The 26673-nt window shown below is 39.7% G+C and overlaps 1 protein-coding gene across 3 annotated transcripts in view; it reads left to right on the top strand.

Annotated features, from left to right (window-relative positions):
• Positions 1–23482, top strand: part of tspan4a (tetraspanin 4a) — a 160682-nt gene extending 137200 nt beyond the window's left edge. For all 3 annotated transcript variants that reach the window (XM_031290065.2, XM_031290066.2, XM_031290064.2), the window contains 4 exons: positions 3772–3873; positions 5953–6084; positions 19674–19757; positions 22962–23482. In XM_031290065.2, coding sequence (XP_031145925.1) covers positions 3772–3873; positions 5953–6084; positions 19674–19757; positions 22962–23030 — 387 coding nt within the window. In that variant the 3' untranslated portion in view covers positions 23031–23482. The remainder of the gene's footprint in view (positions 1–3771; positions 3874–5952; positions 6085–19673; positions 19758–22961) is intronic.
• Positions 23483–26673: the final 3191 nt, after the last annotated feature.

Raw genomic sequence — 26673 nt, 5'->3', positions numbered from 1 at the left:
AAGCAGCATGTGAAGCTGGGGAAACACGTCTCCGACTCACAGACCATCAGCACCGGATCGCCCCAGGGCTGCGTTCTTTCTCCTCTGCTCTTCTCCCTGTACACCAACAGCTGCACCTCCGGTCACCAGTCCGTCAAGCTTCTGAAGTTTGCGGACGACACCTCCCTCATCGGACTCATCTCTGACAGGTGGGAGGCTGACCAACTGGTGACCTGGTGCAGGCAAAACAACCTAGAGCTCAACGCTCTCAAGACAGTGGAGATGGTTGTGGACTTCAGAAATAACCCAGCCCCACCTGCCCCCATCACCCTCTGTGGCTCCACAATCGACACTGTGGAGTCTTTCCGCTTCCTGGGAACTACCATCTCCCAGGACCTCAAGTGGGAGCTGAACATCAGCTCCCTCGTCAAGAAAGCACAACAGAGGATGTACTTCCTGCGGCAGCTGAAGAAATTCAACCTGCCAAAGACAATGATGGTGCACTTCTACACAGCCATCATTGAGTCCATCCTCACATCCTCCATCACCATCTGGTACGCTGCTGCCACTGCCAAGGACAAGGGCAGGCTGCAGCGTGTCATTCGGTCAGCTGAGAAGGTGATTGGCTGCAATCTGCCGCCGCTCCAGGACCTATACGCCACCAGGACTCTGAAGCATGGTGGAAAGATTGTGGCTGACCCCTCCCACCCCGGACACAAGCTCTTTGAGCCACTCCCCTTTGGCAGGAGGATGAGGTCCATCAGGACCAAAACCTCACGCCACATAAACAGTTTTTTCCCCTCCGCCACTAGCCTTATTAACAAGGCCCGGAATCCATCCTGACTCTCTCCACACCCCACCTCTGGCTCCTCATCCCACTGTACCTACTCTGCTGTAGCGTCCCTTTTCACTACTGTTTAACTTATTTTACTATTTATTTAAACTTATTTTATCGTTATTAATACGTACTGTGTGTATATGTTTATACTTATATTGTTTATATCTTTTTATCCTTCTTATATTTGTATGTGTGACATGCTCCAACAACACCATGACAAATTCCTCGTATGTGCAACGTACTTGGCAATAAAGCCCTTTCTGATTCTGATTCTGATTCTGAAGTAGTGTTTTACAGTAATCCAACTTTGTAGGAAGGGTGCGTGTTAACATATGATTGAAGTAGAGAACTTGATTAATCATTCATCAATGTAGCACCTACTTAAAATAACTTTTCTCTCATGGAAATGTCAGACAGGGAGCGACATTTGTAGGAAGGCTTTGCACGTAACAACTGACTCAGTTCATCCCTTTAATATATTATACTGTCATGGATCTCCACTAAATGCATGCAGCAACCCATATTAAACATTTTTGTTTGGCAACATGAAGGCCGTATTCTTTGAGTGTTAAGAAAGATATTTAATAAGGTGGTCTGTGTCTGCACCACTTTACAGAGTTAAAGGCTGCAGCGTAGTACAGAGCAAGGTCAGTTGAGATCAATGCAATTGATGTCTGATGCGATTGAAATGTGTAAACAAGGATGAGCAGCTTCTGTGTGCATCTGGGCCTGGGGTTTGTGTTTGCTGTTTGTATATAAGCGCCCACGCTCTCTGATTGTATTGTTGATTTCAAATGAATGTCTGTACTTTAGCGCAAAGCTTGTGTGTGTTTAAGCATGTTTTGTTAGGGAAAACAAGGCTCGGACCCAAAAATGCAGAGTAGGATTTATTAAACAAAGGACTTAACTGAAGGTGTCCTGAGGAAGGCAGGCAGGCACAACGATGATAAACCAAAGTCTAAAACCAAAATCCAAAAACCACTAGAAAAACCCAGAAGACATAAAAAGGGGAAAATACAACCAGAAAGAAGCGATGTAGGGAATGCCAGCGAGGGAAGACAATGTACCGACAAGAGACAAAGACAGCACAGAGACTAAGGTTACACTTTACTTGAAGGTATCTACATAAGAGTGACATGACACTGTCATGAACGTGTCATAAACATTATAAACAAAGTCATAAATGTTTATGACATAACGCTTCTTTTATAATAAGTGTCATTCGGTTTTGTCATGACAAGTTAGGGTTAGAGTTAGGGTTAGGGTTCATGTGTTCATGACGGTGTCATGTCACTCTTATGTAGATACCTTCAAGTAAAGTGTTACCGAGACTAAATACACAAGGTAACGAGGGTAAAACAGGTGACATGAGGGCTGAAGAACAGGTGGAACACATCAGGGCGGCGCAGACAAAGGCGGGAAAACACAAGGCAGGAAGTAAAACAAGACAAGACATAGGAGAAACAGAGAGACAACAAAATAAAACAGGAAACTGTTGAAACACATGAGACAGTAAACGAGGAAACAGGGAAACATTAAAGACAATAAAGCAGGAAAAACTACAACCAAAACCACAACCATGACTGTGTTCACAACTACAGTTTGTTTTCTATGATTAAAAAAAAAGCTGATTTTGTTTGTTTGTTTGTTTAGGTTCAAACTGCTGAACCACAGAGCTCCTAAATTAAACCCACATGGAACTGCATGTAGCTTGTTTATTAAACAGCGGCTCAGTAACCTGCCGTCCTGCAGCGTGTTGGTTCAGTCAAAGCAAGTCCAATTCAGTCCCTTAGAGTTCTGCAAAGTGGACTTGTTTCCACTGTTAACCGCAGTTATTAGTCTTACTGTAATACCATGTGAGAACACTTGAGGAAATATTAGCAGAGTATGAGCATCAGGACTCTTAGTCCATTTAGTTGTGTTGCTTAGCAAGAGAAACTGAAGGCAGTCAGTGTGTGTGTGTGTGTGTGTGTGTGTGTGTGTGTGTGTGTGTGTGTGTGTGTGTGTGTGTGTGTGTGTGTGTGTATGGTACCATGTAAAAGCGCTTTGAGTAGCCGTTAAGACTAGAAAAGTGCTATGTAAATGCATTCCATTTAAAATGCAGTCCATTTTAATGATAGTAAACATCCTTTCCACCCCTAATTTGATATAGTTCACACATTTGGTAAACAAAAAGACACATAAGGGATCTTTTGTACCTTGTGCAATCAATATAATAAACAAACAGCAGTAAAACGTCCCCATGACGAGAGATTTCAATAAGTTGTATTAACCTTTGCACAAATATTGCTGTGCTGTAATGTGTGTTTTTATTGAGATATGTTTGTTCTCGGTACGGTTTCTTGTCTTTATTGGTGAGACAAAGACACATTTTGTGGCCTGATGGGAAATAAAGATCAATTTTATTCATTTCTATTCTATTCTAGTTTACTCTATAAACCAGTGGTCTACCATATAAACAGTGGCTGCTGGGTGATTTAACCCTCCGCTCAATCTACAGACTATCTACTCTTTTATACAGCGCCTTGGTGCTTTTTGTACAGCACTTAGGCTACATGTTGTTTAAATGTGCTCTTACTTACTTACAGAGCTTCGTAATTTGAGCTCCATATCTCGTGAAATTGTTTGTCGTTGTTGCTCTCTTACGACATCGTCCTTTCAGTACTCAAGTCATTTTTCTTAATGTTTTCCACTATTGAAGTGTTAGTGCTTCCTTATTTTTCCAGTTTTGCAATATGAGCTTCTTATGACGAATATACGTGGTTATCTGTTAGCACTTAACAAATAACATTTGTTCTCAAGTTGGTGAAGTGGAAATAAGCTGCTCCAAACACTTGATGCTTAAAAGGAACACGTCCTCCATCACACTTAAATCAATCTCACACAGGTAGAAATGACATCTGTTAAATGATCTTGATTGATTGACAACCGTATTTCCTGTCCTGTCTTCTCAGATTGATCACTACGCCCAGAGGGATCTGAAGAAGGGCCTCCAGCTCTTTGGCACAGAGGGAAACGTGGGTCTGACCAACGCCTGGATGATAGTACAAACTGATGTAAGATGTGTGATCACCGGAAGGGGCGGGTGGTGCTGATTCAAAACACAAGTTGGAAGATATTTAAGGCACAAAGCCCCAGATGTTTTGAGACATCTTTATTCTACTCAGTTACAGTTTGCAGAGGTAATGATGCTTTAAAAACATTATGTTATGAACATTGCAGCCCATTCAAAATTAACGCCAATGCCATTTAGCAAGTCAAGTTATAAATACCTTGTCATGAGCTAAGGATACGTGACATTTAACTGCATTATTCACCGTGGCACTGCTTACTTTTGCTATTGGCAAGGTTTCCCCATTTGTACCACTCTGATCACATTAAATTAACAGGGAGTAGTTAAATGTTGAAGGGCCATTTGATTTTACATTTCTCCATTTCGTATAAAATTTGAATGAAAGTGCAATCTTTCCTGTAGTTAATGGGATCTTGACATTTACAAGCAGGCTGGTAAAAAAAAATACTGGCAATCTGAAAAAAAAAAACACAGTACCAGTAAAAATGTGTGAAATATCTCAACCAACTGTAACAAACACTCGCAGCTTTACTTAGTCCAAATGCTATGGTAGAATGTTGTCAGAGAGATTAATGCAACACATTATAGACCCAATGAGGTAATCTTTGCTTACTTTGAAGTGGCTTTTCTCACGTTCCTTTGCAAAGAAAACACAACGTAAGAAATGTAAATTTGGAATTGAGGATTGCTGTGGTTGGTGAATGCCTTTGGGAGACATCAAATGATAGATCGGAGACCTCAGGGCTCTTTGGACTTTTTTCAAATGACAGATCCAGATCCAGTATTATAGCTTGTAGTTTTGTTACATTGGCAAATGTGTGGTAAACGCTGAAGTCTGTGTGCATGCATGTGTCTAGTGTCTGGAAGGCAAGTCAGTGTGTGTTTGTATGGGACTAAAAAAAAGGCATAAACGAGACAGAAACATGTATTGCTATGCAAATGATTTATGCAAATGTGTGCGTGTGGGTGTTAATGTGCAGATGTGGTTTATTCCTGCGTACAGAATGATAGTATGAGGAGAATCTGCCTGAATGAGCCACTGTTTGAAAATGCATGATTGCAAGCATGAATGTGCACTTTTTTACTTATCAAATCACAGTGTGTGTGTGTGTGTGTGTGTGTGTGTGTGTGTGTGTGTGTGTGCGTGTGTGTGTGTGTGAGAGATGAAGTCCATTAAAAGGTAGCTCTCATTCTGTCACTGTTCTTCTCTCCCAAGCCTCCTTCATACTGTACATGCTGAGTCACTAAATGGATAAAACAGCAGATGTCCCTGGAGCAAAGTTCACCCTGAATATTATAAATGACTGCTTATGGAATACACAGAGAATCTACATACATGAGAAGAAGCAGTAAAAACATCCACAACATGCCAAATGCCGGCACAATAAATCAGAAGGGTAACACTGTAAATCTTTCAAGGCAAAAACATTTGAATATTACGACTTTGTTCAGTTTTTACGCCTTTGATTTGTTCTCAAACTTTAAAACTAGGTTTCAAATGCTTTCCTGTAATTTGAATTCAGCTGTACTTCATGATAAATTGCAAACTCGATCCATTGTTTAAGCGGGTGAGGAGTTTAAATTAACACACAATCCCTTATTCTGTGCACGGAGAGGGGTGGGGGAGCAGCCCCGGTAGCATTATTCTTGTGTGGAAATAAAGTCCATGGAATGAACAAAACATCAGGGGCACTTTATCTTTTCACAAGGTACACTGATGAATTGAATTGCTGTGGAAACCATGATCCCTTATCAAAAATCCATACCAATCACAAAGGGGGAAGATGTAGATAAAAAGAAGCAAGCGAGTTAGAAAATGATTTTAGGGCTTTGAGACAAATGAGATGTGGATTGTACAAAAGGGGCTGCAGGTCAATATCAGGAATATTGAGGGTTTTCTATACCCAGCACATGAATTATTTTGACCATTAAATCTTGTTCTCGGCAGATAAATATGTTTTGTTTTCATCAGCGGAGGATATTTGATATCACACATTAGGATTTCAGTGTCATGATGATAAAAAGCCAGACTTCCTTGACGTATTGTCTCTCTCCGGTGCAGTTTCGCTGCTGTGGAGTAACCAACCACACAGACTGGTTCGAGGTTTACAATGCCACCCGTGTGCCAGACTCCTGCTGCCTGGAGTACAGCGACAACTGTGGCCTGGACAACCCAGGAACATGGTGGACAGCGGTAAGTTCTGGCATTAAAAAACCAAAGTACTGTAAAGTGTTACCTCCAAAAGGTTTAACTACTGTAATAACTACCTTTGTAATCTTTTACAGTTTTGTATTTCTACAGTATTATAAATTCACTGTTTCCTAAACCCCTTTCTCAGCGATTGTCGAATCCGTAAAAAGCCACAGTAAGCCTGTGAAGCGGTGTGCATAGGGCTGTAGGAGAGAAATTTAGTACTTAAAGTTTGATAAGAGTTCATTGATTACTGGTGAGGGTCTAGACACCTGACCTGTACGGGGGAACCAAGGTCCAATTTCATCGAAATTCAAAACAAAGAAAAACAAAGAGAAGATACTGTACATCTAGAGTAAGGTCGTCACAGTGTTGGCCACATTTAATTTAAATGCAAATTTGTAATGTCGAAAGGTAATTCCTCATTTAATCCCAAATCCTTCCGGGACCATAATTAATATAATTTAACATCCTTTTCTTTCCGTACCAAGAAAATTAAAAAAAAATTCAAGTAGGCTAACCAGTTATCAGTTGAAAAACAACTCACAAATTGGGCTCACAAATTGTCCAATAGGGAGAGCCAAAAAGACTAGGCCTGCTATTTTTCTATCTTTTTAATACCTTGGCTGTGCAGCAAGCAAACAGCAGAACATAATGAGAGATTTACAGTATATTCATAATTACTGATATTGAATAATCACCTCTGTCCAGAAGGACTTGACTACTGGTACTACTAATGCCAATCTGATGTATAATTAGTGTTTTTTTAGTTTTAAGCAGCTGTACTGTGCAGAGAGCTGTTTCTAACTTTCGGATTGTGAGTTAAGCTTAAGAAAGCAACCATACAACAAAATGACAGACATGTTCCATGTCATGAAATACTTTAAAACTACAAATAAACAAACTACACTACTTACACCTGCGCTGCATCTCTGTAAGTCTCTTCATAACTCCTAGACCGTAGTCTATATCCTTCATGTTCCACTTCCGGGATTGCTCCGGTGCAGCAGGAAATTCCGCCGGATGCATGTATTTTCCGTTTCCTTCCGCTTTCTTTGTGTTGGAATTTTAAATTCGGTGGACTTATGAGGACTATTGTTGACTGCTCCTCAGATCTCTGCAGGGTAAATAGAGACAGCTAGCTAGACTATCTGTCCAACCTGAGTTTTCTCTCGCACGACTATTTTGCAGCGGCTCTATGCAGAGTTTAGCACCGCCCATGACGATTCTGATTGGTTTAAAGAAATGCCATTAAACCCAGGGACGTCGTTAGGCCTATTTTAGGGGGGCTGAAGCTACCCCAAATGTCCCTAAGCCCCCCTAAATAATAATAAGAACAACAATAACAATTCGATTCGAACAATTCCTCATTCATATTTAGACGCAACAAATGATATATATCCAGCTACAAAAAAGCCGAAAAGTCCGAAGTTAGACAGAAGTACAGAGAGTCGTTGTGCTATCAAGATGATGCACCGCACCGTCTCGTTGCATTGGTATGAACTGGCAGCTTTCAGAGCGTTGCAGACCGGCGCGTTGCAAGTAACTGGGGGATTCATCTCGTCTCATCGCTACTCTTTGGTCTGAACTCGCTATGCACCCTCCCCCCCAACAAACACACACACCGGTACACGCTAATGGTGAAAGGAAGATTGATTACACCTAGTGTGATACAGAGTGAAATTGTAAGTTGTTTTTAATGACCTGCTTACCTTTAGCTACGTTTTCTTGAGGTAAAGGAAAGGGGATATTTTGGTTTGCTATGGAAAACTATAGTCTAGCTAGAGTGAACGAGCGAAATAACAAGAAATGGTTAACTTAGCAAGCTAATCACAACTCTTTATTCATTGCCAATAATATAGCCTATCTCTATAGTAGGCATATTCTAAAACAATATCAATTCCCCATAGAATGTTGTTGTCACTGAAAACTAAAGTCATCGGGTCCCTGTTAATGCTAATGTACCGGTGTATCCTTCAATTCATTGAGCAGATGAGATGGATATTGGAAGATATTTCAGCAGAGAGAAAGAAGCAGGAGATTGGCAGGGCAGTTGATTCTGAGGGAGCCAGCGTGATTAAAGCCCCGTTTACACGAAGGGAAGACGCAGATATTTTCCTGCGGTTTGGCCTCTCATTTACACGAAAACCCCGTTTTTATCACAGAAAACGATTATTTCTAAAAACTCCGGCCAAAGTGGAGATTTTGGAAAACTTCGTTTGCACGTTTGCATGTAAACTGAGACAAACGGAGGTTTAGGCAGCCGAGAGAGAGAAAGAGGAAGTGAGTCGTTGCTGTTGTTGCTATTTTCGGGATTCTGATTGGCTAACGGGGGCTTGAGCTTCTTGTTACACTGCCACCTACAGGTGTGGCATGCTCTTGACAGCATTGACAGCATATATACACGGGTACATGTAAACGAACACTTTTCTGAAAAGGTTCTAAAGGTTTTTTAAATTAGAGGTTCTAAATGTCCATTTATGAAAATAGCCGGCCACGTGTAAACGTAGTCTAAGGTCAGTAGTGGTCTATAGGTCTAAGGATTGTTTTGTAACAATATGCATTTGTTGGCAGGCCTAGGCACTATGCATAGCCTAAACTAAGTTATTTCATTATATTTATTATATATGCTAGCTATATTTTAACCAATTTAACTTTCTTCATTAATTGGCTGTGATAAATTAAATACATATGTAGATGTTGCCTAAGGCTAGGCTAAAGATGAGGACATGCCCAATGATACACATGTGAAAATAAAATGGAAGCAATCCTAAATGCAGTAAACGTTACTCCAAATCTTTTATTCCTTCTGCCTTCAGGTTATTGTATTTAGACTGTAGCCACTTTAAATAGGATCCGTATCAGTAGCTTACATGATAAAGTATGCAGTGATGCCTATTATGCCTATTTTATTTCTTTTTCTTGTACTGCTATTTGTCATATTTGTTTAACTTACCAACTTATTAGCTGTCTGGCCTCTGTTTGTCCGTTTTTGGACATTTTGGATGTTGTTTCATGTGATCAATTTGCATTTCGAAGTAATGAAATTAGCATCAGGGTTTTTTTATCTTAAAGGATAAGACAGAAGGAACAGAGTAGAAATGGAAGAAAAGGATTTGTCTGTCACTTTTTACTTGTTAACATATTTGTTTCTTGGCTGGTTGTTGACATAAGTGTAGCTCTAATACAGTAACAAAACATATAACAAAAGATTTTGCAAACGCAAGTTACAAATACCCTGGAGGCTAAGCCCCCCCTGTCTTTCAATCCTAGTGACGTCCCTGATTAAACCAGAGCACGTTTTCCTCCCATCCCTGAATTCTGTGTGGAGTAGCCATTGACTGTATAGACTCTCCTTCAGCGCGCCTTGGAGGAGGGTCTAGCAAAGCCAGACTACCTACTGTAGACTGTTAATATTCACAGACTTTGTATCCTGACCAGTTAAAACCAATGATTGATGCTTCTTTGCTGCTGCCAAACCAGTCAGGAAAAAAAGGGTTGGCACATGGGTTCAAATTCATTAATGTAATGTGGAAAATCCGCCAAAGGGGGTTGGCTATGTGTGAGTGTTGTGACTGTTAATGCTGGTGAAAACAGAATGTGCATCGAATTGCAGTCAGTCAAAAGAGGAAAATATAAGCTTAATCTTTTTTGCAAGTTTGCCTTAATGAATATGTAACACTTGTAGTGATATCACTACAGTAGGAAAGTATGGAAATATATTAATCTGCTCGTGTAACATGATTCAACGAGACTGGAAGTGGTTGCAGGAGAGGTAATTGAGTGTGTTGAGATAATATGTAGGGACAGATGGTTTTTCTTTACACATTCATTCAGAACTTAAATGTCCCCACCGTGTGAACTGCTCGTCACCCTGGCAAAGTCTGCTGCACTGAAATATTTTACTACAGCTGAAGCAATTTGTGTCTCACATAAAATGAACCACCTGTTCTCACAACACTCTTCCCATGAACTTGTCATTAACACAATTAGTCCCAGCAGTTGTTAAATGTAGCAAGAGCTAGGAAACTGGCAAATAGCCTTCTTTTAAGCACAATAGTCCAAGAAAGGGAAATGTCAATTCTGAACAACCACAGACTCATCTCCTTTCTTCCCAACGTTTTGGATATATCATTTTTAATGAACTGATCTCTTTTCTGCTCCACATCACCATCTTTTCCCCAAAAATGTCAGTCTGGTTTTAAAAACCTTGCTTTATCGGACAGAATCAGCCCTCTTGACTCATGATCTCCTTTTGGCCACATGATTGACGATGATGACAATTAGCCTACGAAGCATAGATGTACGAATGTTTCCTTGCGGTACCTTCATCTGACAGTCAGTAACAACAAAAAATAATTGCTTAAACCTGCATTAAAGCTGGGGTAAGCAGTTATTTGTGTTGTTGCAAAAAAAACAAAAACGATAATAACCTTTCAGCATATTGTAATTGAAGTGGTCTTAGAGAAAACCTCCTCCTCTTAGATCTGTTTTTAGGCTTTAGAAAATCTAGCCTGTGATGGGAGAATTTGTCCAATCACAGGTTATTACAGAGAGAAGGCGTTCCTATTGGCTCTTCTACAGATGCAGACGCACGTCCCTTTGGATGGTGAAAGCATGATTTAATGGTGGAAAATTCTGCGGGAAAAGTTGCTATTCCAGCATTGGGAACAACTGCCTACACTGCAAAGCAGCCCAAGAAAAGGAAGACAGACTTATCTAAAAGAGATTCTGACAACAAACACAATAAAACACATGTTAATTTCGGCGAAGTGTTTAAGAGATGGAGAGAAAATGTTGAAAATAGTTTAGCTTTCTGCTAACTGTAGCCAATGTCTCACAGCTGTGGCTAATTTAAGTTCATGTTTATGTATCAAGCTAGAGCCTCAAATCACAGTATGTCATCTTAAGCTTCACAGGCCCACAAGCCAGCAAAGAAACAGCACGGTAATTCTCATAGAATTGCTACTATATAACTGCGTTAGGATCACAATCACGATCGGGATGATTGAGATGGATGACTCATACTTGTACAGGTTACTGTATGAAGCCTCAGCTTTAATTAATATTTATTTGGCCACTTGAGGGCAGCACAAAAAGCTGTAAATACACATATTGGTATTTTACAACTATATTACATGGGTAGCAACCTTAGGCACACACGGTAGCTCAAACAATGGCACACTAGCAATAAGTATGCAAGAGTTTTTTTGGTAATGTTCCAATATGCATGCCAAATGACCTCTTTCCCAGCCATTGGCAGGATCACAGCCTGTTATTTATGGTAGTTTGATTGATTGTTTTCCCATCCGCACGCTTTGCCTGTGATTGGCTGGTACTCCTTGCCTTATTCACAGAATGCGGTGCGAAGGAAAAAAATAACACTGGCTGAGCAGGCTCGGCAGATGATGACAGGCTTAATGCTGATTTGGCAAGGTTGCCGACCTCTATGCCTATCTAGACCTGCTATATAATATATAAGTAATACTAATGGATATGAAGGTGGTAGTAAACGGTTGCTTATTAACACATCCATCAGATACGGAGCAATATAAGCATTCATTTAATGTCATGTCTCGGTCCACCTGTCAAATTTTAGATTCCTTCTATCTTTTGGCTGGTCTTCACCAACTCCTGAGGGAAACATCTGGCTCTTTAGCTGCTAAATGCTCCACTATGTTCAATGGAGCATTCAGTTGCTAACTTGGGCAGGTAGTGTACAGTACAGTTAGTGAATCATTTATTGTTGAACACAGCGGCCTGTTGCAGATGAAAACGAGGTTGATGAGAGCGGTGAGTGAACCCAAACGGTAAAGTTGCAGGCTGTAAAATATAACCATAACAATGAGATGAAAGAAACTAGGTTCACTTTGTGTGAAGGAGCGCTAGAGCTGAGGGGGACTGTAGAGTCTGGGGACGATTCTCTGTGGGTTCAACAATAAAACACCTTTACATTACTCATAGTCATTTGTTCAAAAATTATTGATTGGAGCATCATTAATAAAGTATGTTTGAAAACTAACCTGTACAAGTGTGTTTCCATAGCCAAGCTCTGGGGCTCGTTTATGCTCAAAACTCAGGTCAAAACTCCAGCAACACTCATGGTCAGTTTTGACCTCTTCTTAAAGCAACACTAAGTAACTTTTCCCGCTTCGGTCCCCCTACAGGTTGGAAGCGGAATTGTCCATTACATTACATTATGCAGGTTTGCCAGATCGGGTAGCAGATCTGTAGTTCGAATGAACTGGACAATGTAATGTAATGGACAATTCCGCTTCCAACCTATAGGGGGACCGAAGCAGGAAAAGTTACTTATGGCATTTTTCCATTACACGGTACCTGCTCGACTCGCCTCGACTCTACTCGCCTTTTTTGGTTTTCCTGGTACCTGCCAACAGGAACTTTTTTTAGTATCACCTCCATCGAGGTTCCAAGCGAGCTGAGGTGATACCAAAAGGTGACGTGAAAACCTGCAGACTACTGATTGGTCGGAGAGAATCGTCATTCGATTGCTAGCAACAGACGGGGGTGTAGTGAACAAACCCACCGCTAATAGTTTAGCCAGCGGTGTTTTTTTTTTTTTGCTGCCTCCAGCTTCTTCTGGCTTCTGGCAGTGGCAACAACAACACACCTTTGACGTACTATGTGTGTGTCGCGTTAGTTCACGGCAGTTTCCTGCAGCAGCGCTATGACAACCAGCCGTGCTCGCCTCACGCATGAGGCAGTACTCAAAATCTGCAATGGAAAAAGGAGGACGGGGCACCGCGGCCGGGTCGAGCCGAGGCGAGTCGAGCAGGTACCATGTAATGGAAAAATGCCATTAGTGTTGCTTTAAGACCTCTTTCCCCTCTCCATGCACCTTGGAAGTAGGTGAAGTTGTGCCAGAAACTCCCACTCTTTGATGCTTTAACAGCCCACACTGTGCTTTTCAAAAACCAACTAACTAATAAACAAACACATTAGGAAGTTCATAAAACAATATTTTACACTGGGTCACTTTAAAAGTAGTATAGCCATAAAAGCAAGAAACACCATTTTTGCATTTAAATGCATTTAACTTATTCAGTTCGCTAAAAAAAAGACTAAATGAAAAACACAAAAGCAGCAAACCTACACACCAGCTGATAGTTCAGCTCTGCCAACTGCAAAAGCTGATTATTGTGCTATTTTTTGGAGGATCAGCATGAAAGATAAAAAAGAAAGTGTCACAGTAGGACGTGTGAACATTAGAGTTAAAAATAAGTTTCAAAGTCATCACATTGTCATCACACTGAGCGGCTACAGCAGTCTTTGTACATCATAACAGTAATGACATGATTTCATCAAGCTTCAGATGTTGTTGAGTCGTTGCAACAACATGGTAAATGGGCCCATTCAAAAAAATCATATCAAGTGTGCCAGATGTCGCCTGTAGAAATGGGCACGGTTTGTAAAGCTCCAGATTGTGTCCATATCTCTTTTTAAAAAATCTAAAAAACCTTGTTGGATGATTTCAATTTTGTATTTTTTCTTATAACATATTTCATTAGTGGAAATATATATTATGATACAAGATTCAAACGTCCAGTATTTCAATTTTTCGGAATCAACAATTTACAACGGCAAAAGAAATAAAACAAAAATAACCAAGTTATACGCAAAAATCCAAACAAACCAACCTACCCAGATAGCCTTAATGTTCAACTATGTGCAATTTTATAATACAGTAATCTGCCATAAGACTACAGTATGATATCAACTAGACATACAAGGGAAGGACAGAGCAGAGGACCAAGTCAATAAACACAATTGATCATGATTCTCATTTAGGAGGCAAAACAGATAGGTTGTTAAAATATTACAGGGTTTTTTTTGTCGCTATGGTACTATTATCAATAGTATGGTGCAGTGTTTCAAAACTCTAAATGTAATTCTAATTGTAAATCATTAAATCTTGCATTCAAAGCAACTGATTCTCCTTTCATTTGGCTTGTAAACATCTTCCACTACAAGACCGATGTTTCAACCCCTAAGTTTCTGGTGAAATACGAGTACATTTGTTAAGTCACCTAAACATATCATCATGCAATTCTTTCAGTTAAGCTATTTTAACAAGCACTTAGTCCAAGACCAAACAATGGAAGATACATGTTTTAAAATGACCCTTTGAAGTGCTATAGATGATCTGATTGCTTCACTGTTTTCACATTACAGTAGGCAAAAAATTAATTACTCATTCAAATTCAACAACAAACTATTTCCATAATTCCTATCCCATAATCAGAAGTGTGATCAATGAAGACATCTTCCCCATTCATCAATGCAAGAAACTTTTACTGTATTGCAACATTACTGTAAGGTTTTGTCTAATCAAATACTGTAAAAAAAAAAAACACTGTAAATTGTTCACTGTAAATACAGTAAAGGTTTTCTGTAGTACACACAACACTAATCTGCATCAATTCGGTGTCTGGATTTGGCCATAACTTCTCGTCCACATCACATTGTATGTTTTCATAGTTCATGCACCCTGGGAAAAATCTTCTTGAATGTCGAATCCAAGCCTGACATTGGTCAGCAGCGATGTCATCACAAGCCTCATCCACCCTGTTGTATTGTACACACTGTAGGCATTGCAGTGGTCCTTTGTGGCCCTGATGGTTTGAGCGCTACTGTAAGTTACCATCACTAAGGTTGTGGGTTCAAATCACAAGGTCACAAAAAAATCTCCCACCGTAGGCTGGTGATTCTGAAGTTTTGCTTTGGACTATATCAAGAAAAAATAACAACCATACATGCAGTATATTAGGTAAATATTTCATTAACTGTCAGTTATGAACAATGAGGATAGCGTTAGTAAAAGGCCTTTTAACAATAGAGAAGAAAATCCTATCCAAAGTTATGCATGTACTTTGTAAGACCGTGGTGTATTTCAATGTGAAACTGGTCTTTCTATGTTGTTTTTTTTGTACACAGTCAATGTCAGATGTACTTAGAGTTGTGAAAAGAGGTCATTTTTGATGATCTGTTGGTTTATTTGCCACATACTTGTGAGAATAGTACCATAGCGTCAGAAAAAAACTATAAGTGAAAGGTTACCATTTCTTCTTGTGTGTATTTTCTGCATCTTTATTATTAAACCTTTTGAAGTATCATTCTTCAGAGGCCCTGTTTCAACCTTGTACTAAATCACATTCTTCTGTTTAGTAAAAAAAAAAAAAAAAAATCACAAGCTAAACTTGCAAAGGGCAGATTAAACATGCTGCCACCATGGTTACATGGTGTGGACTTGGGAGCAGAAAGCCCTTCATCTTTAAATACAAACCCTTCACTCCAATTGTCTGCAACTCAATTCAATTTGTCCACTCAGCAGTGGAAAGGCCAAGCTGTGGCCAAACTGCAGCTGTTTCAATTGTAGAAAAGAAATGAATAACGTAACCTTTTAAAATGTCTTTCTCTTACTGTTCCTGAAACCAGGTTCTGCACAAACCATTGAAAGATTCTTCAAAATTATGCATATTTACCTCCTTTAGGCGACAGCTTGTTGGCCTTCACCTAGACCTCTGAATTCCACCGGCCCTGCTAGTGCGAAAGACAAATTAAATGTAGATACATAGTTCTGTATTTTGATTCATGTTTGCCCTGCAGATCACATATTCAGTTTGTGTTGTTCACATTACTGTACGCATAACAGATCTATCTTCCAGTAATACCTGCAGACCCTTTTTCTTTTAGTTATACATTGTATAGTTTAGACACATTCATATTTCGGTGGTGCACAGTATAACAGTGATGGCCATTTTGATCCAGAAGGTTTACCTTTGCTTTTCAGTTTGAAATCAAATCATACTCCAGGGATTTCTTTATTGAGCTCCAAGTAGTCTGACTCACCGGATGTAGACTCTGGGTGTAAGCCTGCCGATGGCCGGCTCTTTTAGCCGGTGTCCTCTTCCCCCCCCTTCCGCTATCTCCGCTAACTATTTTGCAAGGTCACCGTCGCCGCAAACAAGCAAGCCAGAACATTTTTCCCTTAAAGCAGAATGATAATGGGTGCTTCTAGACCTTTATCTAGTGCTGACAGCGCTATGAAGCTCTAAGTGACAAAAATAAGTAAATGAGTATGTTTACATGCACACTAATATTCCACTTATATTCCAAATATGACAATATTCAGAATTTGATGATGATGGCCTTTTTCCGATTATAGCATTTTCCGATTAAGCCATGTAGGATACGCCAGTATTATACAGGTTTTAGAGGCATTCTTTCGACACGTATGCTGCGCATTCTCTGTGCATTGCTATGGTTGTGGTACACAAACCAATCAGCCAACAGTTTGCAAGGCTGCGGTAGAGATGCATTCCAAAAAGAAAGGAAGGAGAAACACAGCTATACTTTTAAACATTATGACTTGGATACCAACAGGTTTTTGGATATGCCCAAACATCGCAATGGCGACCTTTTCAAGACAGTGTTTGAAGAAATGAAAGAGGGAGGCTGTGTTCGCACAGTCGTACAAGTCCACCACCGGTGAAAAACTTTTAAAAAATTATATTTTGCACGGCTGCATGTAAACGGAAATATTAGTGGAATATTCACTTTAAGGGCACAAACTGGAATATTATGTGCATGTAAATGTAGTCAGTGAGGCCATCCAAGGACAACAACAGATTTATGTTGTTGAAACATCTCAAGGTTAGATATAAGAATGTACAAATCTTATAAAGACTTCATATACCGTTTTCAGTGAATAGAGTTGGAATAAAGCATGATCCTTGGTGTCGACTTTCGATTCTTGTGGTTCTTGTTATCGGTAGCCGAGAAATATAAATATATATAATATGTAAGAAATATTTTTTATACAAATGAAAAATCTCCTCACTCATTGATAGCAAACACACAAACAAAAAAAAAAAAAAACTCAAAATAGGCATGACGCACACACACACACACACACACACACACACACACACACACAAACACACACACACACTCTCTTTGAAAGCCTGCACATGTTTCAAGGTTTCCTCTGTATGTAAATAACAAGTGCGTGGGTTATGAATGGATACATTGAGACTGTAATTACCTGAGAAAAATGGCAGCATTGGTTGTTTAAATGCCTTAAAAGTCCATACCGTTTATGTTTAGTATAGGTGAAGTCGGGTCACCAAAGCGCATGACTTTGACTTGAAAGACTGCTGTTTGCTTCCCATCTACAATACCATGAAAAAGTCAATGTTAGTTTCTTTTAAAGAGCAACTTAACACCCTGTTTTAGCTGGCAAGTCCAGAGTTCTTAGGAAATGCATGGGCCTGGAGGAAGTGAGAAGTGGCTGGAGAACAGGGCCCGAGGGGCAGACTGAGTAAAAATAAAATGAAAACAACTAAACTAAGGCAGCCGTGTGACATTCTTAATGCCTAAAGTCAAAGGGGACAAAATCCAGAGTCCTCTTCCTGTGCAAAAATACATAAGCTTTTACCCTTGTGTTGTCTTCTTGTCAACCACGCAACTTTTAGTTTTTTCTGGGTCAAAAATTTTTTCCAGTTTTTTTGTCACTATTTCCGACGTTTTTGTCGTTTTTTTTCCCCCAGCGATTTTATTTGATGTTTTTGTCAATTTCTTTGTCAGTTTTTTGAAGCTTTTTCCAACATTTTTGTCGATTTCTTTCCTGCTTTTTTCAAGCTTTTTCCAACAAAATTACGTTCCTCCACTGAAGCTCAACACAAAAACACTATCCAGAGTAACATAAAGAGGGAATTATGAACCTAAAGGGCTGTAACCTTGGAACATACCCACATGATTCATGTGAAAATGTAAATCTATCCTTTAAGTTACTCTCTAACCATGACCTTGATCTTTCTCTAATTCCAACCAAGTAGTTTTCAGAACTTAAAGCTGCAGTGGGTAGAATGCAAAAAACAGCACCACAATTTGAAGTAGAGTGACACCTCTTGCTCTCTTAGTCGCACAGGCAATACATGTGCAGAACAGCCAATAGGAAATCTCTCTCTCTCTGAAATGACCTGCGATTGACCGAAATCTCTCGTGACGGCTTGATTTCCTGAAGGCTGAAAACAGAGCCAAGAGGAGGTGCAGAAGTCTAGTTTTCTCTCAGGCCACTTGAATTACAATATGCTGTAAGAATATTATGGAAACATCGCCAAAAATAAAGTGCCACACTGCACAGTCAGAACCAACCATTTTTTTGTACAACGACAGACAACCTATTGTGTTTTTCAGCATGGAAGTTTATTCTTGACTTTTTGGAACCGTCAGTGTCATAAAATAATCTCAGCCCAGTGGATGATGGGAAATCCATCATCACATAAGACCGGGACACACATTGCTGAATCAGCACGGACCACCCAGAGTATCCCAGTGGGACTCTAACCAGAGTTTTCAAGTAGGAAAACACAAACCATTTCAACACCTTAAGTCTTGGGCTGGCTTAGCAAGTTCAGGTTTGCTTATCTTTTATTTCACGGTTTTATGGGAGTCTGCACTGGACGTTAAACACTAAAAATATGAATTTGTTTATTTCCAGGTGCAGCTCTGTGGTCCAGGAGAGTTGCAGTGGGGGCAGCAGTTTCATAAATAACACTGAAGCTGAACAAAATTTTAGCCGACTGAATTATTTTCCATATTGATCCAGCACAGAATTATTTCACCTTGCGCAAAGTAAAACATATCTTATCAGTGGCAGTGAAATGTAGATTGTGTTTGGTTTCCGTGGCTCTGACTCTGCTTCTTGATGGAAGGAGATTTAAAAAAAAAAAAATAGCACAATCTGGAAGGCATGTCTATAAGAAATGTATAATAAAATAAGAGCAGCGGTGTAGACTGTTATGATAGCACCTTTTTCCTTTACTACAGTATGTCAGACTGTCTTTGCAGTTTGGCACACATGTCTTAAAATGTCTTATAGGTGACGGAACCATGTGTAAATGCCACTCCCATCACTTTTAATGCCATCTTTCAACTGTTCTCAGAAAGCCACTTTCTTTCCTTTGAAGATTAATTTCCTTTTCATTACTTGCACACGTCTCTGACCTAAAAGGGCATTGCTCTATTTTCTCTATTAATTATAATAACCTTTCTTTTCTTTCTGCCTTTTGGGCACTATACGGCTCGGGGACATTTTCCCAGAGTTTGAGAAGAGATTTTGAAATGCACTCTAGGCGCTGAAAATGTCTTAGTTACAAGAAATGTGGAAGCAGTGAGAGTCAAGTCGCCTTCAAAATGTATTCAAGCAATGACAGACATGAAAAATGCAGCACGTTCCCATGTCTCAGTGACACTTGCAGTGTATGGGCTGCTCTCGTATTCACATTACTCCTGTTTGTACAGCTGAGGAGAGACAAGGACAGCAGGGACTCCTGTGAATTTTGGAAAGTTTCCTCAAAGAATATTAGGTCAGAGGAGGAGAGGGGAAGATAAGATAATATCTTATAATGTTGCCACAGGGGATCGTTTAGCCAAAGAACATGTTTCATCACAGTTGGAGGAGACTTGCTGTAAATGGTACTACATCCTCTTGTATATAGCACTGACCATCTAAATGGTGAGTTTACATTTGTATATAATGTTTGCTCGTTCTGTGTTTGTCTCCACAGCCGTGCTACGAGCGTGTAAAGGACTGGCTTAATGAGAACCTGGTGGCCCTTTGGATCTTTGCTCTATGTACAGCACTTACTCAGGTAATTACAGCTTTTAAGTTGTGTGTCTTATTTTTTTTTTCAGCAGTCATTAACTCAGCCCTTGATATCTACAGCCTCAGACAGAGGCTTTTACTTTGTGATAAATAAACTTAATACTTCCAGCGTCCTTTGCATTAAGAGCTGAATGCAGGATTTCTCTGGACAGGAAGAGCCTGTATAAGCCTCTTGTGTTACTACTGTAGACCACATAGGAGGGTTTGACTTATTTTATCTTCTTTCCAGCCAAGCAGTACATGATGTGCTCAGGCATGCTGAGAGGAGATACGCTGTTCTTGAAAGCATCAATCATACGAGCCTCCTGTGATGCTGCAGGCTCATTTCTAGTTACCGGCTAGATTCCCAGTGCCCTTTTTGAAAATACAACTGTACATACAGCAAAATAAGAAGCAGAGATATGTCATCACTGCCAGACTGATCTCAAATATATGTGATGTCTGCCAGCTGACTGAGAATTATACCCTTATATGACTGGTGGCTTATGATCGCGAAAGTTAGAGAAACTCATCAGACATCGCTGAGTCAGCTTATTGACTCAGTGATGTCTTTTGTCTTTTGACTTCTACTTGTGCCACTGTTACACCACACTTTGGCATTAGTCATTATATGTTAAGTATCACTTGTAGCCACAGTGACCAGAATAGGGATAGGAAAGTAACTTATAAGAATATTGTTATCAGAATCAGAATCAGAATCAGAATCAGAAAGGGCTTTATTGCCAAGTACGTTGCACATACGAGGAATTTGTCATGGTGTTGTTGGAGCATGTCACACATACAAATATAAGAAGGATAAAAAGAATATAAACAATATAAGTATAAACATATACACACACTATGTATTAATAACGATAAAATAAAATAAAATAAATAGTAAAATAAGTTAAACAGTAGTAAAAAGGAACGCTACAGCAGAGTAGGTACAGAGTAGGTACAGAGTAGGTACAGAGTAGGTACAGAGTAGGTACAGTAGGTACAGAGTATTTACAGTGGGGTGTGGAGAGAGTCAGGGTGGATTCCGGGCCTTGTTTAGAAGGCTAGTGGCGGAGGGGAAAAAACTGTTTATGTGGCGTGAGGTTTTGGTCCTGATGGACCTCATCCTCCTGCCAGAGGGGAGTGACTCAAAGAGCTTGTGTCCGGGGTGGGAGAGGTCAGCCACAATCTTTCCAGCACGCTTCAGAGTCCTGGTGGCGTATAGGTCCTGGAGCGGCGGCAGATTTCAGCCAATCACCTTCTCAGCTGACCGAATGACACGCTGCAGCCTGCCCTTGTCCTTGGCAGTGGCAGCAGCGTACCAGATGGTGATGGAAATATTTCCTTAAAATACCATAAAAAAGGGGAATAGAAAGTTCAAATCAACACAGGTATACCAGGGCGCCCGGATAGCTCAATTGGTAGAGCAGGCGCCCATATATGGAGGTTTACTCGTCGAAGCAGCGGGCCTGGGTTCGACTCCGACCTGCAGCCCTTTGCTGCATGTCATTCCCCCTCTCTCTCCCCTTTCATTTCTTCAGCTGTCCTGTCAATAAAGGCCTAAAAATGCCCAAAAAAATAATCTTAAAAAAAAAAACCACAGGCATACCTCATTTCACCTGGAGAATGTGTCTAAACGCAGGTAACTAAAATGTAACAAAAGTAGTTATACAAACATTTCCAAACATCCTCCAACAAATGGTGAAGAAACGGCAATATGAATATCAGTAAACATGCTCTCATGTATCCTGGTCGTGCACTAAACTAAAGTTCTTGGAAGAAGCCTTCAAACAAGTATTTCATCATAATTTACCACAAATACCGGAGTGTTCACAGGAAGGTGACCCAATGTGTTACAGACCTGATTAACAGCAGCCAACAGTAAACTGTATTAAAACATGACTCTAAATAAAGGCCTAAAATGCCAAAAAAAAATTATAATAATTATAAAAAAAAAAAAAAAAATGACTCTAGACAAAATGTATGGTATAAAAATGTTAGGCCAATTTATACACACATTACACATTACATTTAAACGAACACTTTTCTGAAAACTGACAGCTGTGCACGATGTTATTTTTGAAAACAGAGAGGTTGAAATGTCCGTTTATGAAAATAGCCGGCCACGTGTAAACGTAGCATAAGTCTCTTCTTCGCCCTCCATTCTGTCAGCAAACAAAACTGCATCACAGCCAACAGGCAGCCCCACTTACCAAATGATTTCATGAATGATGACAAAGAAAGTAAAAGGCGACTAAAGGTTGTCTTCTAGCATCTTACATCATAGTTTACTTCGTACACATTGAAACATCAAACTGCATTTTGCATACACTCTGGAGGCCATTTTGTTAAAAGCTCAGTTTTGGGTAGAGAAAACGCTGTTTAAATCTCAATGGAGGACTGAAACAGAGTGAAAAAGATGCATTTACAAATGTAACCGGCTTAATGTGGATGTACTCTCAAGTAGGTTTTTGCGCTGCCACTTTTATTACTGTATAGGATTGCTGTTTTAATAACTAAAGTGACTGTAAGAGTTTATTTTGTATGTTTATGTGTATTTTCTCTTTTGTGTGTTTGAAACTGTGTATGTTGGTTATTTTCTCAGGTATTACTTTGTCTATTTGAAAGCGAAATTACCTACTAATCAACCAAAACAACAGTCACATGGGCCATCTGGTGTCCTGGCTATATGTCAAAAGGCACCTTAGTAAAAAAAAAAAAAACAACAGAGCAAATAAATGACTCCAACTGTAAAATTGAAAAATCTATGTTTTGTGATACACAAGTGTTGACTAACCTAATAGATAAAAACTCAGTAAAAAGAAGAATGAATCACAAACGAGTGGCATTTAAATTGAAAAAGTGAAAATTTGCATTTTCACTCAGAGAAACGACTGAAAAGCGTTTTGGTTTGGTTTGTTGTAATAAAAAAGTATCCAACCCCTCCAATCTGTGCCATATTTGATAAATGAATATTGCACAGATTGGAGTGGGTGAATACTCTTCTTTTTTATTATTTATTCAACATAATGAGATTTGGATTTTAACAATATGAGAAAATCTTTTCGGTGTTTATTGTGAAACAAGGTGTACATTATGATACAGAAAATGAGCCAAACAGACGGGAGAGTGTATTTCATTTCACTGTGACTTGGCACATCTGAACCCATTAATGGCTGATTTAAATGGTAATTTGTTTGTTGTGTTTGTGCAGATCCTGGGCCTGGTTTTCTCCATGACGATGTTCTGTCAGGCAGTGAAAGTAGAGACCTTTTACGCCTAGCCATCGTTCTCTCTGCCCTTCAGCACACTTGGATTGTTTCTCATCAGAGAGGGACGGATATAGACCCACCCTCCTCCTCCTCCTCCTCCTCCTCCCCCGACAGACTCTTCTTTCCTTGTCCTCTCTGTGACATTCCCTCTCAGATGTCACCAGTTCACAGTTTTTCTGCTAACTATCAACAAGCACAGTGTCAGTGTATTACCTGAGTTGGTTCCTATGATTTGCTCTGTGTCAAAAAGCTAATTTCTGTGATACATTTTATGAAGCAGTATTATGAACATGTATAAAAAAAAAAATATAATGTAACCCCTTTTTTTAATGTGTTTTATTCTAAATTATTTTATGGTTTGTATGTGTTTTAAAAATGAGAGCTACAGTTGGGGACTATGTTAAGTGCTGCAAGTGCATGTCTCCTGCAATGATGTGTAATAAATGTTTTTGGCTCGACTAAACAGCATGCGTCATCTTGTCATTCCTCAACAGGAAACGCTGAAGGGTTTTATGTGTAATCCTGCTGTATTTATGCCCGAAACCCTTGATGACAAACAAGAGGAAAAGAGGAAATTTTCCAGGAACCGGCTTGTAAAATAGTTTATATATTCCCTCTGCTGAAACATGCTGGAGTCATTAAAATATTTTGTAGCATATAACTAATCAGGCATTCATTTGAGGTATCTAATCAAAGTAACCACTTTGCGACTTAATGCACTATGGAACATGTGGCTTTTGTACTGGCTGAATATGGGACATGAGGATTAAACCAACTACAATAAAAAAAAAAAATACTCTGTCAGAGAAGTGGCAGGATCCTTCAGACTGGCCTGGGGCCATTTCCCTCCCAGCACCAATCAGAGCTCCAATGACAAAGATTCATCTGCAGTCTTTGAAGCACCCTCTGGCTCTTTTATGACTCCTTACGTTTCGTCCTACCTAGGGCCGTCAAGTGTAATCCAGGCTGTAAGTACACCAGAGACACTGGAGACACTGTCTGATTAAATACCATGAGGGAAAATGCTATGAGGTGTATTCAGCTGCAGTTTGAGGTCCAAGCACTGCAGGTGCTAGAACACTTTTTTCATTTGTTAGGATCTTTTCTCCATTTGCTTATTTTTCTGACTTCAAACTATCTCAACCTGAGAGACCAAAAATCCCAGAGCAATCAAATACGTGGAAAGGTTTAAAGTGCCCATATTATGAAAAAAATCACTTTTTCATAATATGGGCTTTGGGGTGTTATTTTGTGTCTCTGGTGCTTCCACACGCATACAAACTTGGAAAAAAAAAACATCCATGCTGTTTTGAGTGAGATACAGGTTTCTGAATGTGTCCTGCCTTCAGTCTCTGGGTGAGCTGTTGAAAATCGGCAGGGCTATTTACGTCACTAGCCGAAACGAGGTGGCTAACCGTAGCATGCTAGCTCGTTCTGAATGGCAAAACACTGCTACAACACACACTAGTTCACCATAATCTACAAAAGAACTATGTCCCTGTTCTGCAGGTATTCCACGCAAAGTTGGAAGTGTGCCCTTGTTTAGAAGAAGTCTCCCGGCTAATCCTGCTTTGTACTACTGAAGTTGTAGAAACAAACAGCTAGCTACATGATGTGATCTTGCCTAGCTACTGCGCATGTGCGACTGCCAACAAAGATGTTACAGCAGTGAGAGGTCTCACTCTATAGCTAAAACAGAGACCTGAACACAGGGTAAAAAGAGGAGCTGCAGCAATGTGCAGTACAACAAAAATATAGTGTTTTTTGAAAATTAAACCATGTAAACCTATTCTGGTACAACCTCAAAATACAATTATGAACCTGAAAATGAGCATAATATGGCCACTTTAAAATCTGCCCCGGAAGTCAACCAAACTAATTACACAGATCAGCCAGTAGGAAGAGCTATGACAGGAAATTTGTTGGTTGTTCCTGGCACAAGGATCTTTTTCTGCCATTTTGAGTCATGAAAAATAGAAAACATCTTCTCCAATAGTTTCGCAACATGTGCTATGTTTAACATACGCTGTTGTGTGGTGAAAAATAAAAGGTGTGTTATTCCAAAAAAAAAAGGCTCAGAAAGCAAGCTTGAACCCAAAAGCACGGCAGAAAGACGGGCAGAGTGACATAAAAGTTCTCGTTTGCTCAGTGTTGGGCCGTGTATTTTACACCTGGGCCTTCAGTACTATCCTACAGCAATCAAACCACCTTTGAATAACCTCACCATGACACTAGGACATTATTGTGGGGAATAAAGTGATTTAACGTAAGGCTCAACACCCAGAGAGTTGCAATACACTATTGCAGAGACATGCATACACGGTGACTGAAGCCATCACTTTTATGCAGTATGACAGGATGCTGCATCACATATAGTTAAAATTAATGTAATTACCAAAGAAAGAAAGAAATCTGATTGGATAAATCCGGTTTTAGAGGAGCAATGAAATTACGGTAACAGACTCGTGGGAACGGACTTTGTAAAATACATATGAAATTAATAAATAATACATAGGCTATATCTTTTAGAAATGAATATATATATATATATATATACATATATATATATATATATATATATATATATATATATATAATTGTCTGATTCTGACCATCTTTTGGCCAGCAGAGAAGGCCTTGCTGGTCCTGACGGCCCACCTCTGCAATTGCTGAAGGGTCAGGTCAAGCCAAGCAAATATAATCAGATGTGGCAGGCAATGAACTATCAATCCATGTATCAGGCAAAGGTTCAGGCAGGCAGAAACTAAGGCTTGAAAGCTAGGGTGGATGCAATCTATCAATCTGGCAGGGAATGAGTGGAGATGGGTTGGTATAAATACTGCTAGGCTGATTAGAGGAATGAGAAGCAGGTCAGTAAGAGGTCAGGGGATTGGAACGGCAGGAAAGGGGGTTACTGAAGGGCAGGACAAATGGGACATATAGTGAAAACACTAAACTGGAAGTTAAGCATAAAAAGCACACTTTGATGCTGCAACCAGAGGATGAGAGCATGTACAAACAAAGCTTTAATACAGAGTCTTGAAACTTAACTCACAATATTGTCAACATCAGTCTTAATGACCGGATCAGAAGCTTTTAGCGGTGAAGACTGAAAGCATTATTAGTTGTGTTTCCATTCAATTGTAAAGCAAATTTTTGAAATGTCACAAAAAGGAAATGTGAATTATGCATGTTTCCATTAACTGGCATGGCTGTAATCTGCCAGTAAACAGAGTAGAAGTAGAGGCTGCCAACCAAACACAAAACAAGTCGCCTTGGCCATCTAACCCATCTGTGAGAGAAAAATGGAGAGAGCTCTTCAGAAATTTGGTTTCAAAGTTTTAATTGTTCTTTCTTGTCAGCTGATGACACCAAGAAATACTTTGGTCTCCTCGTTGGTCCACACGCACTCGTTGTAGCTACTACCAGCCATGTTTTTGCACGTTATGGGAACATCCTGAGAGACGCCGACAGCAGAAACAGCTAATCAGCATGTGAGTTAAATGTTGGCTAAGTCATAATCTTTTCGGCACAGTCGTTTCCATATCCCATTTTGTTGACTCTTTTTCAACAAAGGCAAAAACCACTTCAAGCGAGAGGATTTGTTTGCTTCAATTTGAGTAGCTAGTTTGCTACATTTGATAATTTGTTATG

The sequence above is a fragment of the Sander lucioperca genome, chromosome 3 (assembly GCF_008315115.2).
Source record: "Sander lucioperca isolate FBNREF2018 chromosome 3, SLUC_FBN_1.2, whole genome shotgun sequence".
Lineage (NCBI taxonomy): Eukaryota > Metazoa > Chordata > Actinopteri > Perciformes > Percidae > Sander > Sander lucioperca.
This window is presented reverse-complemented; position numbering and strand designations above follow the sequence as displayed.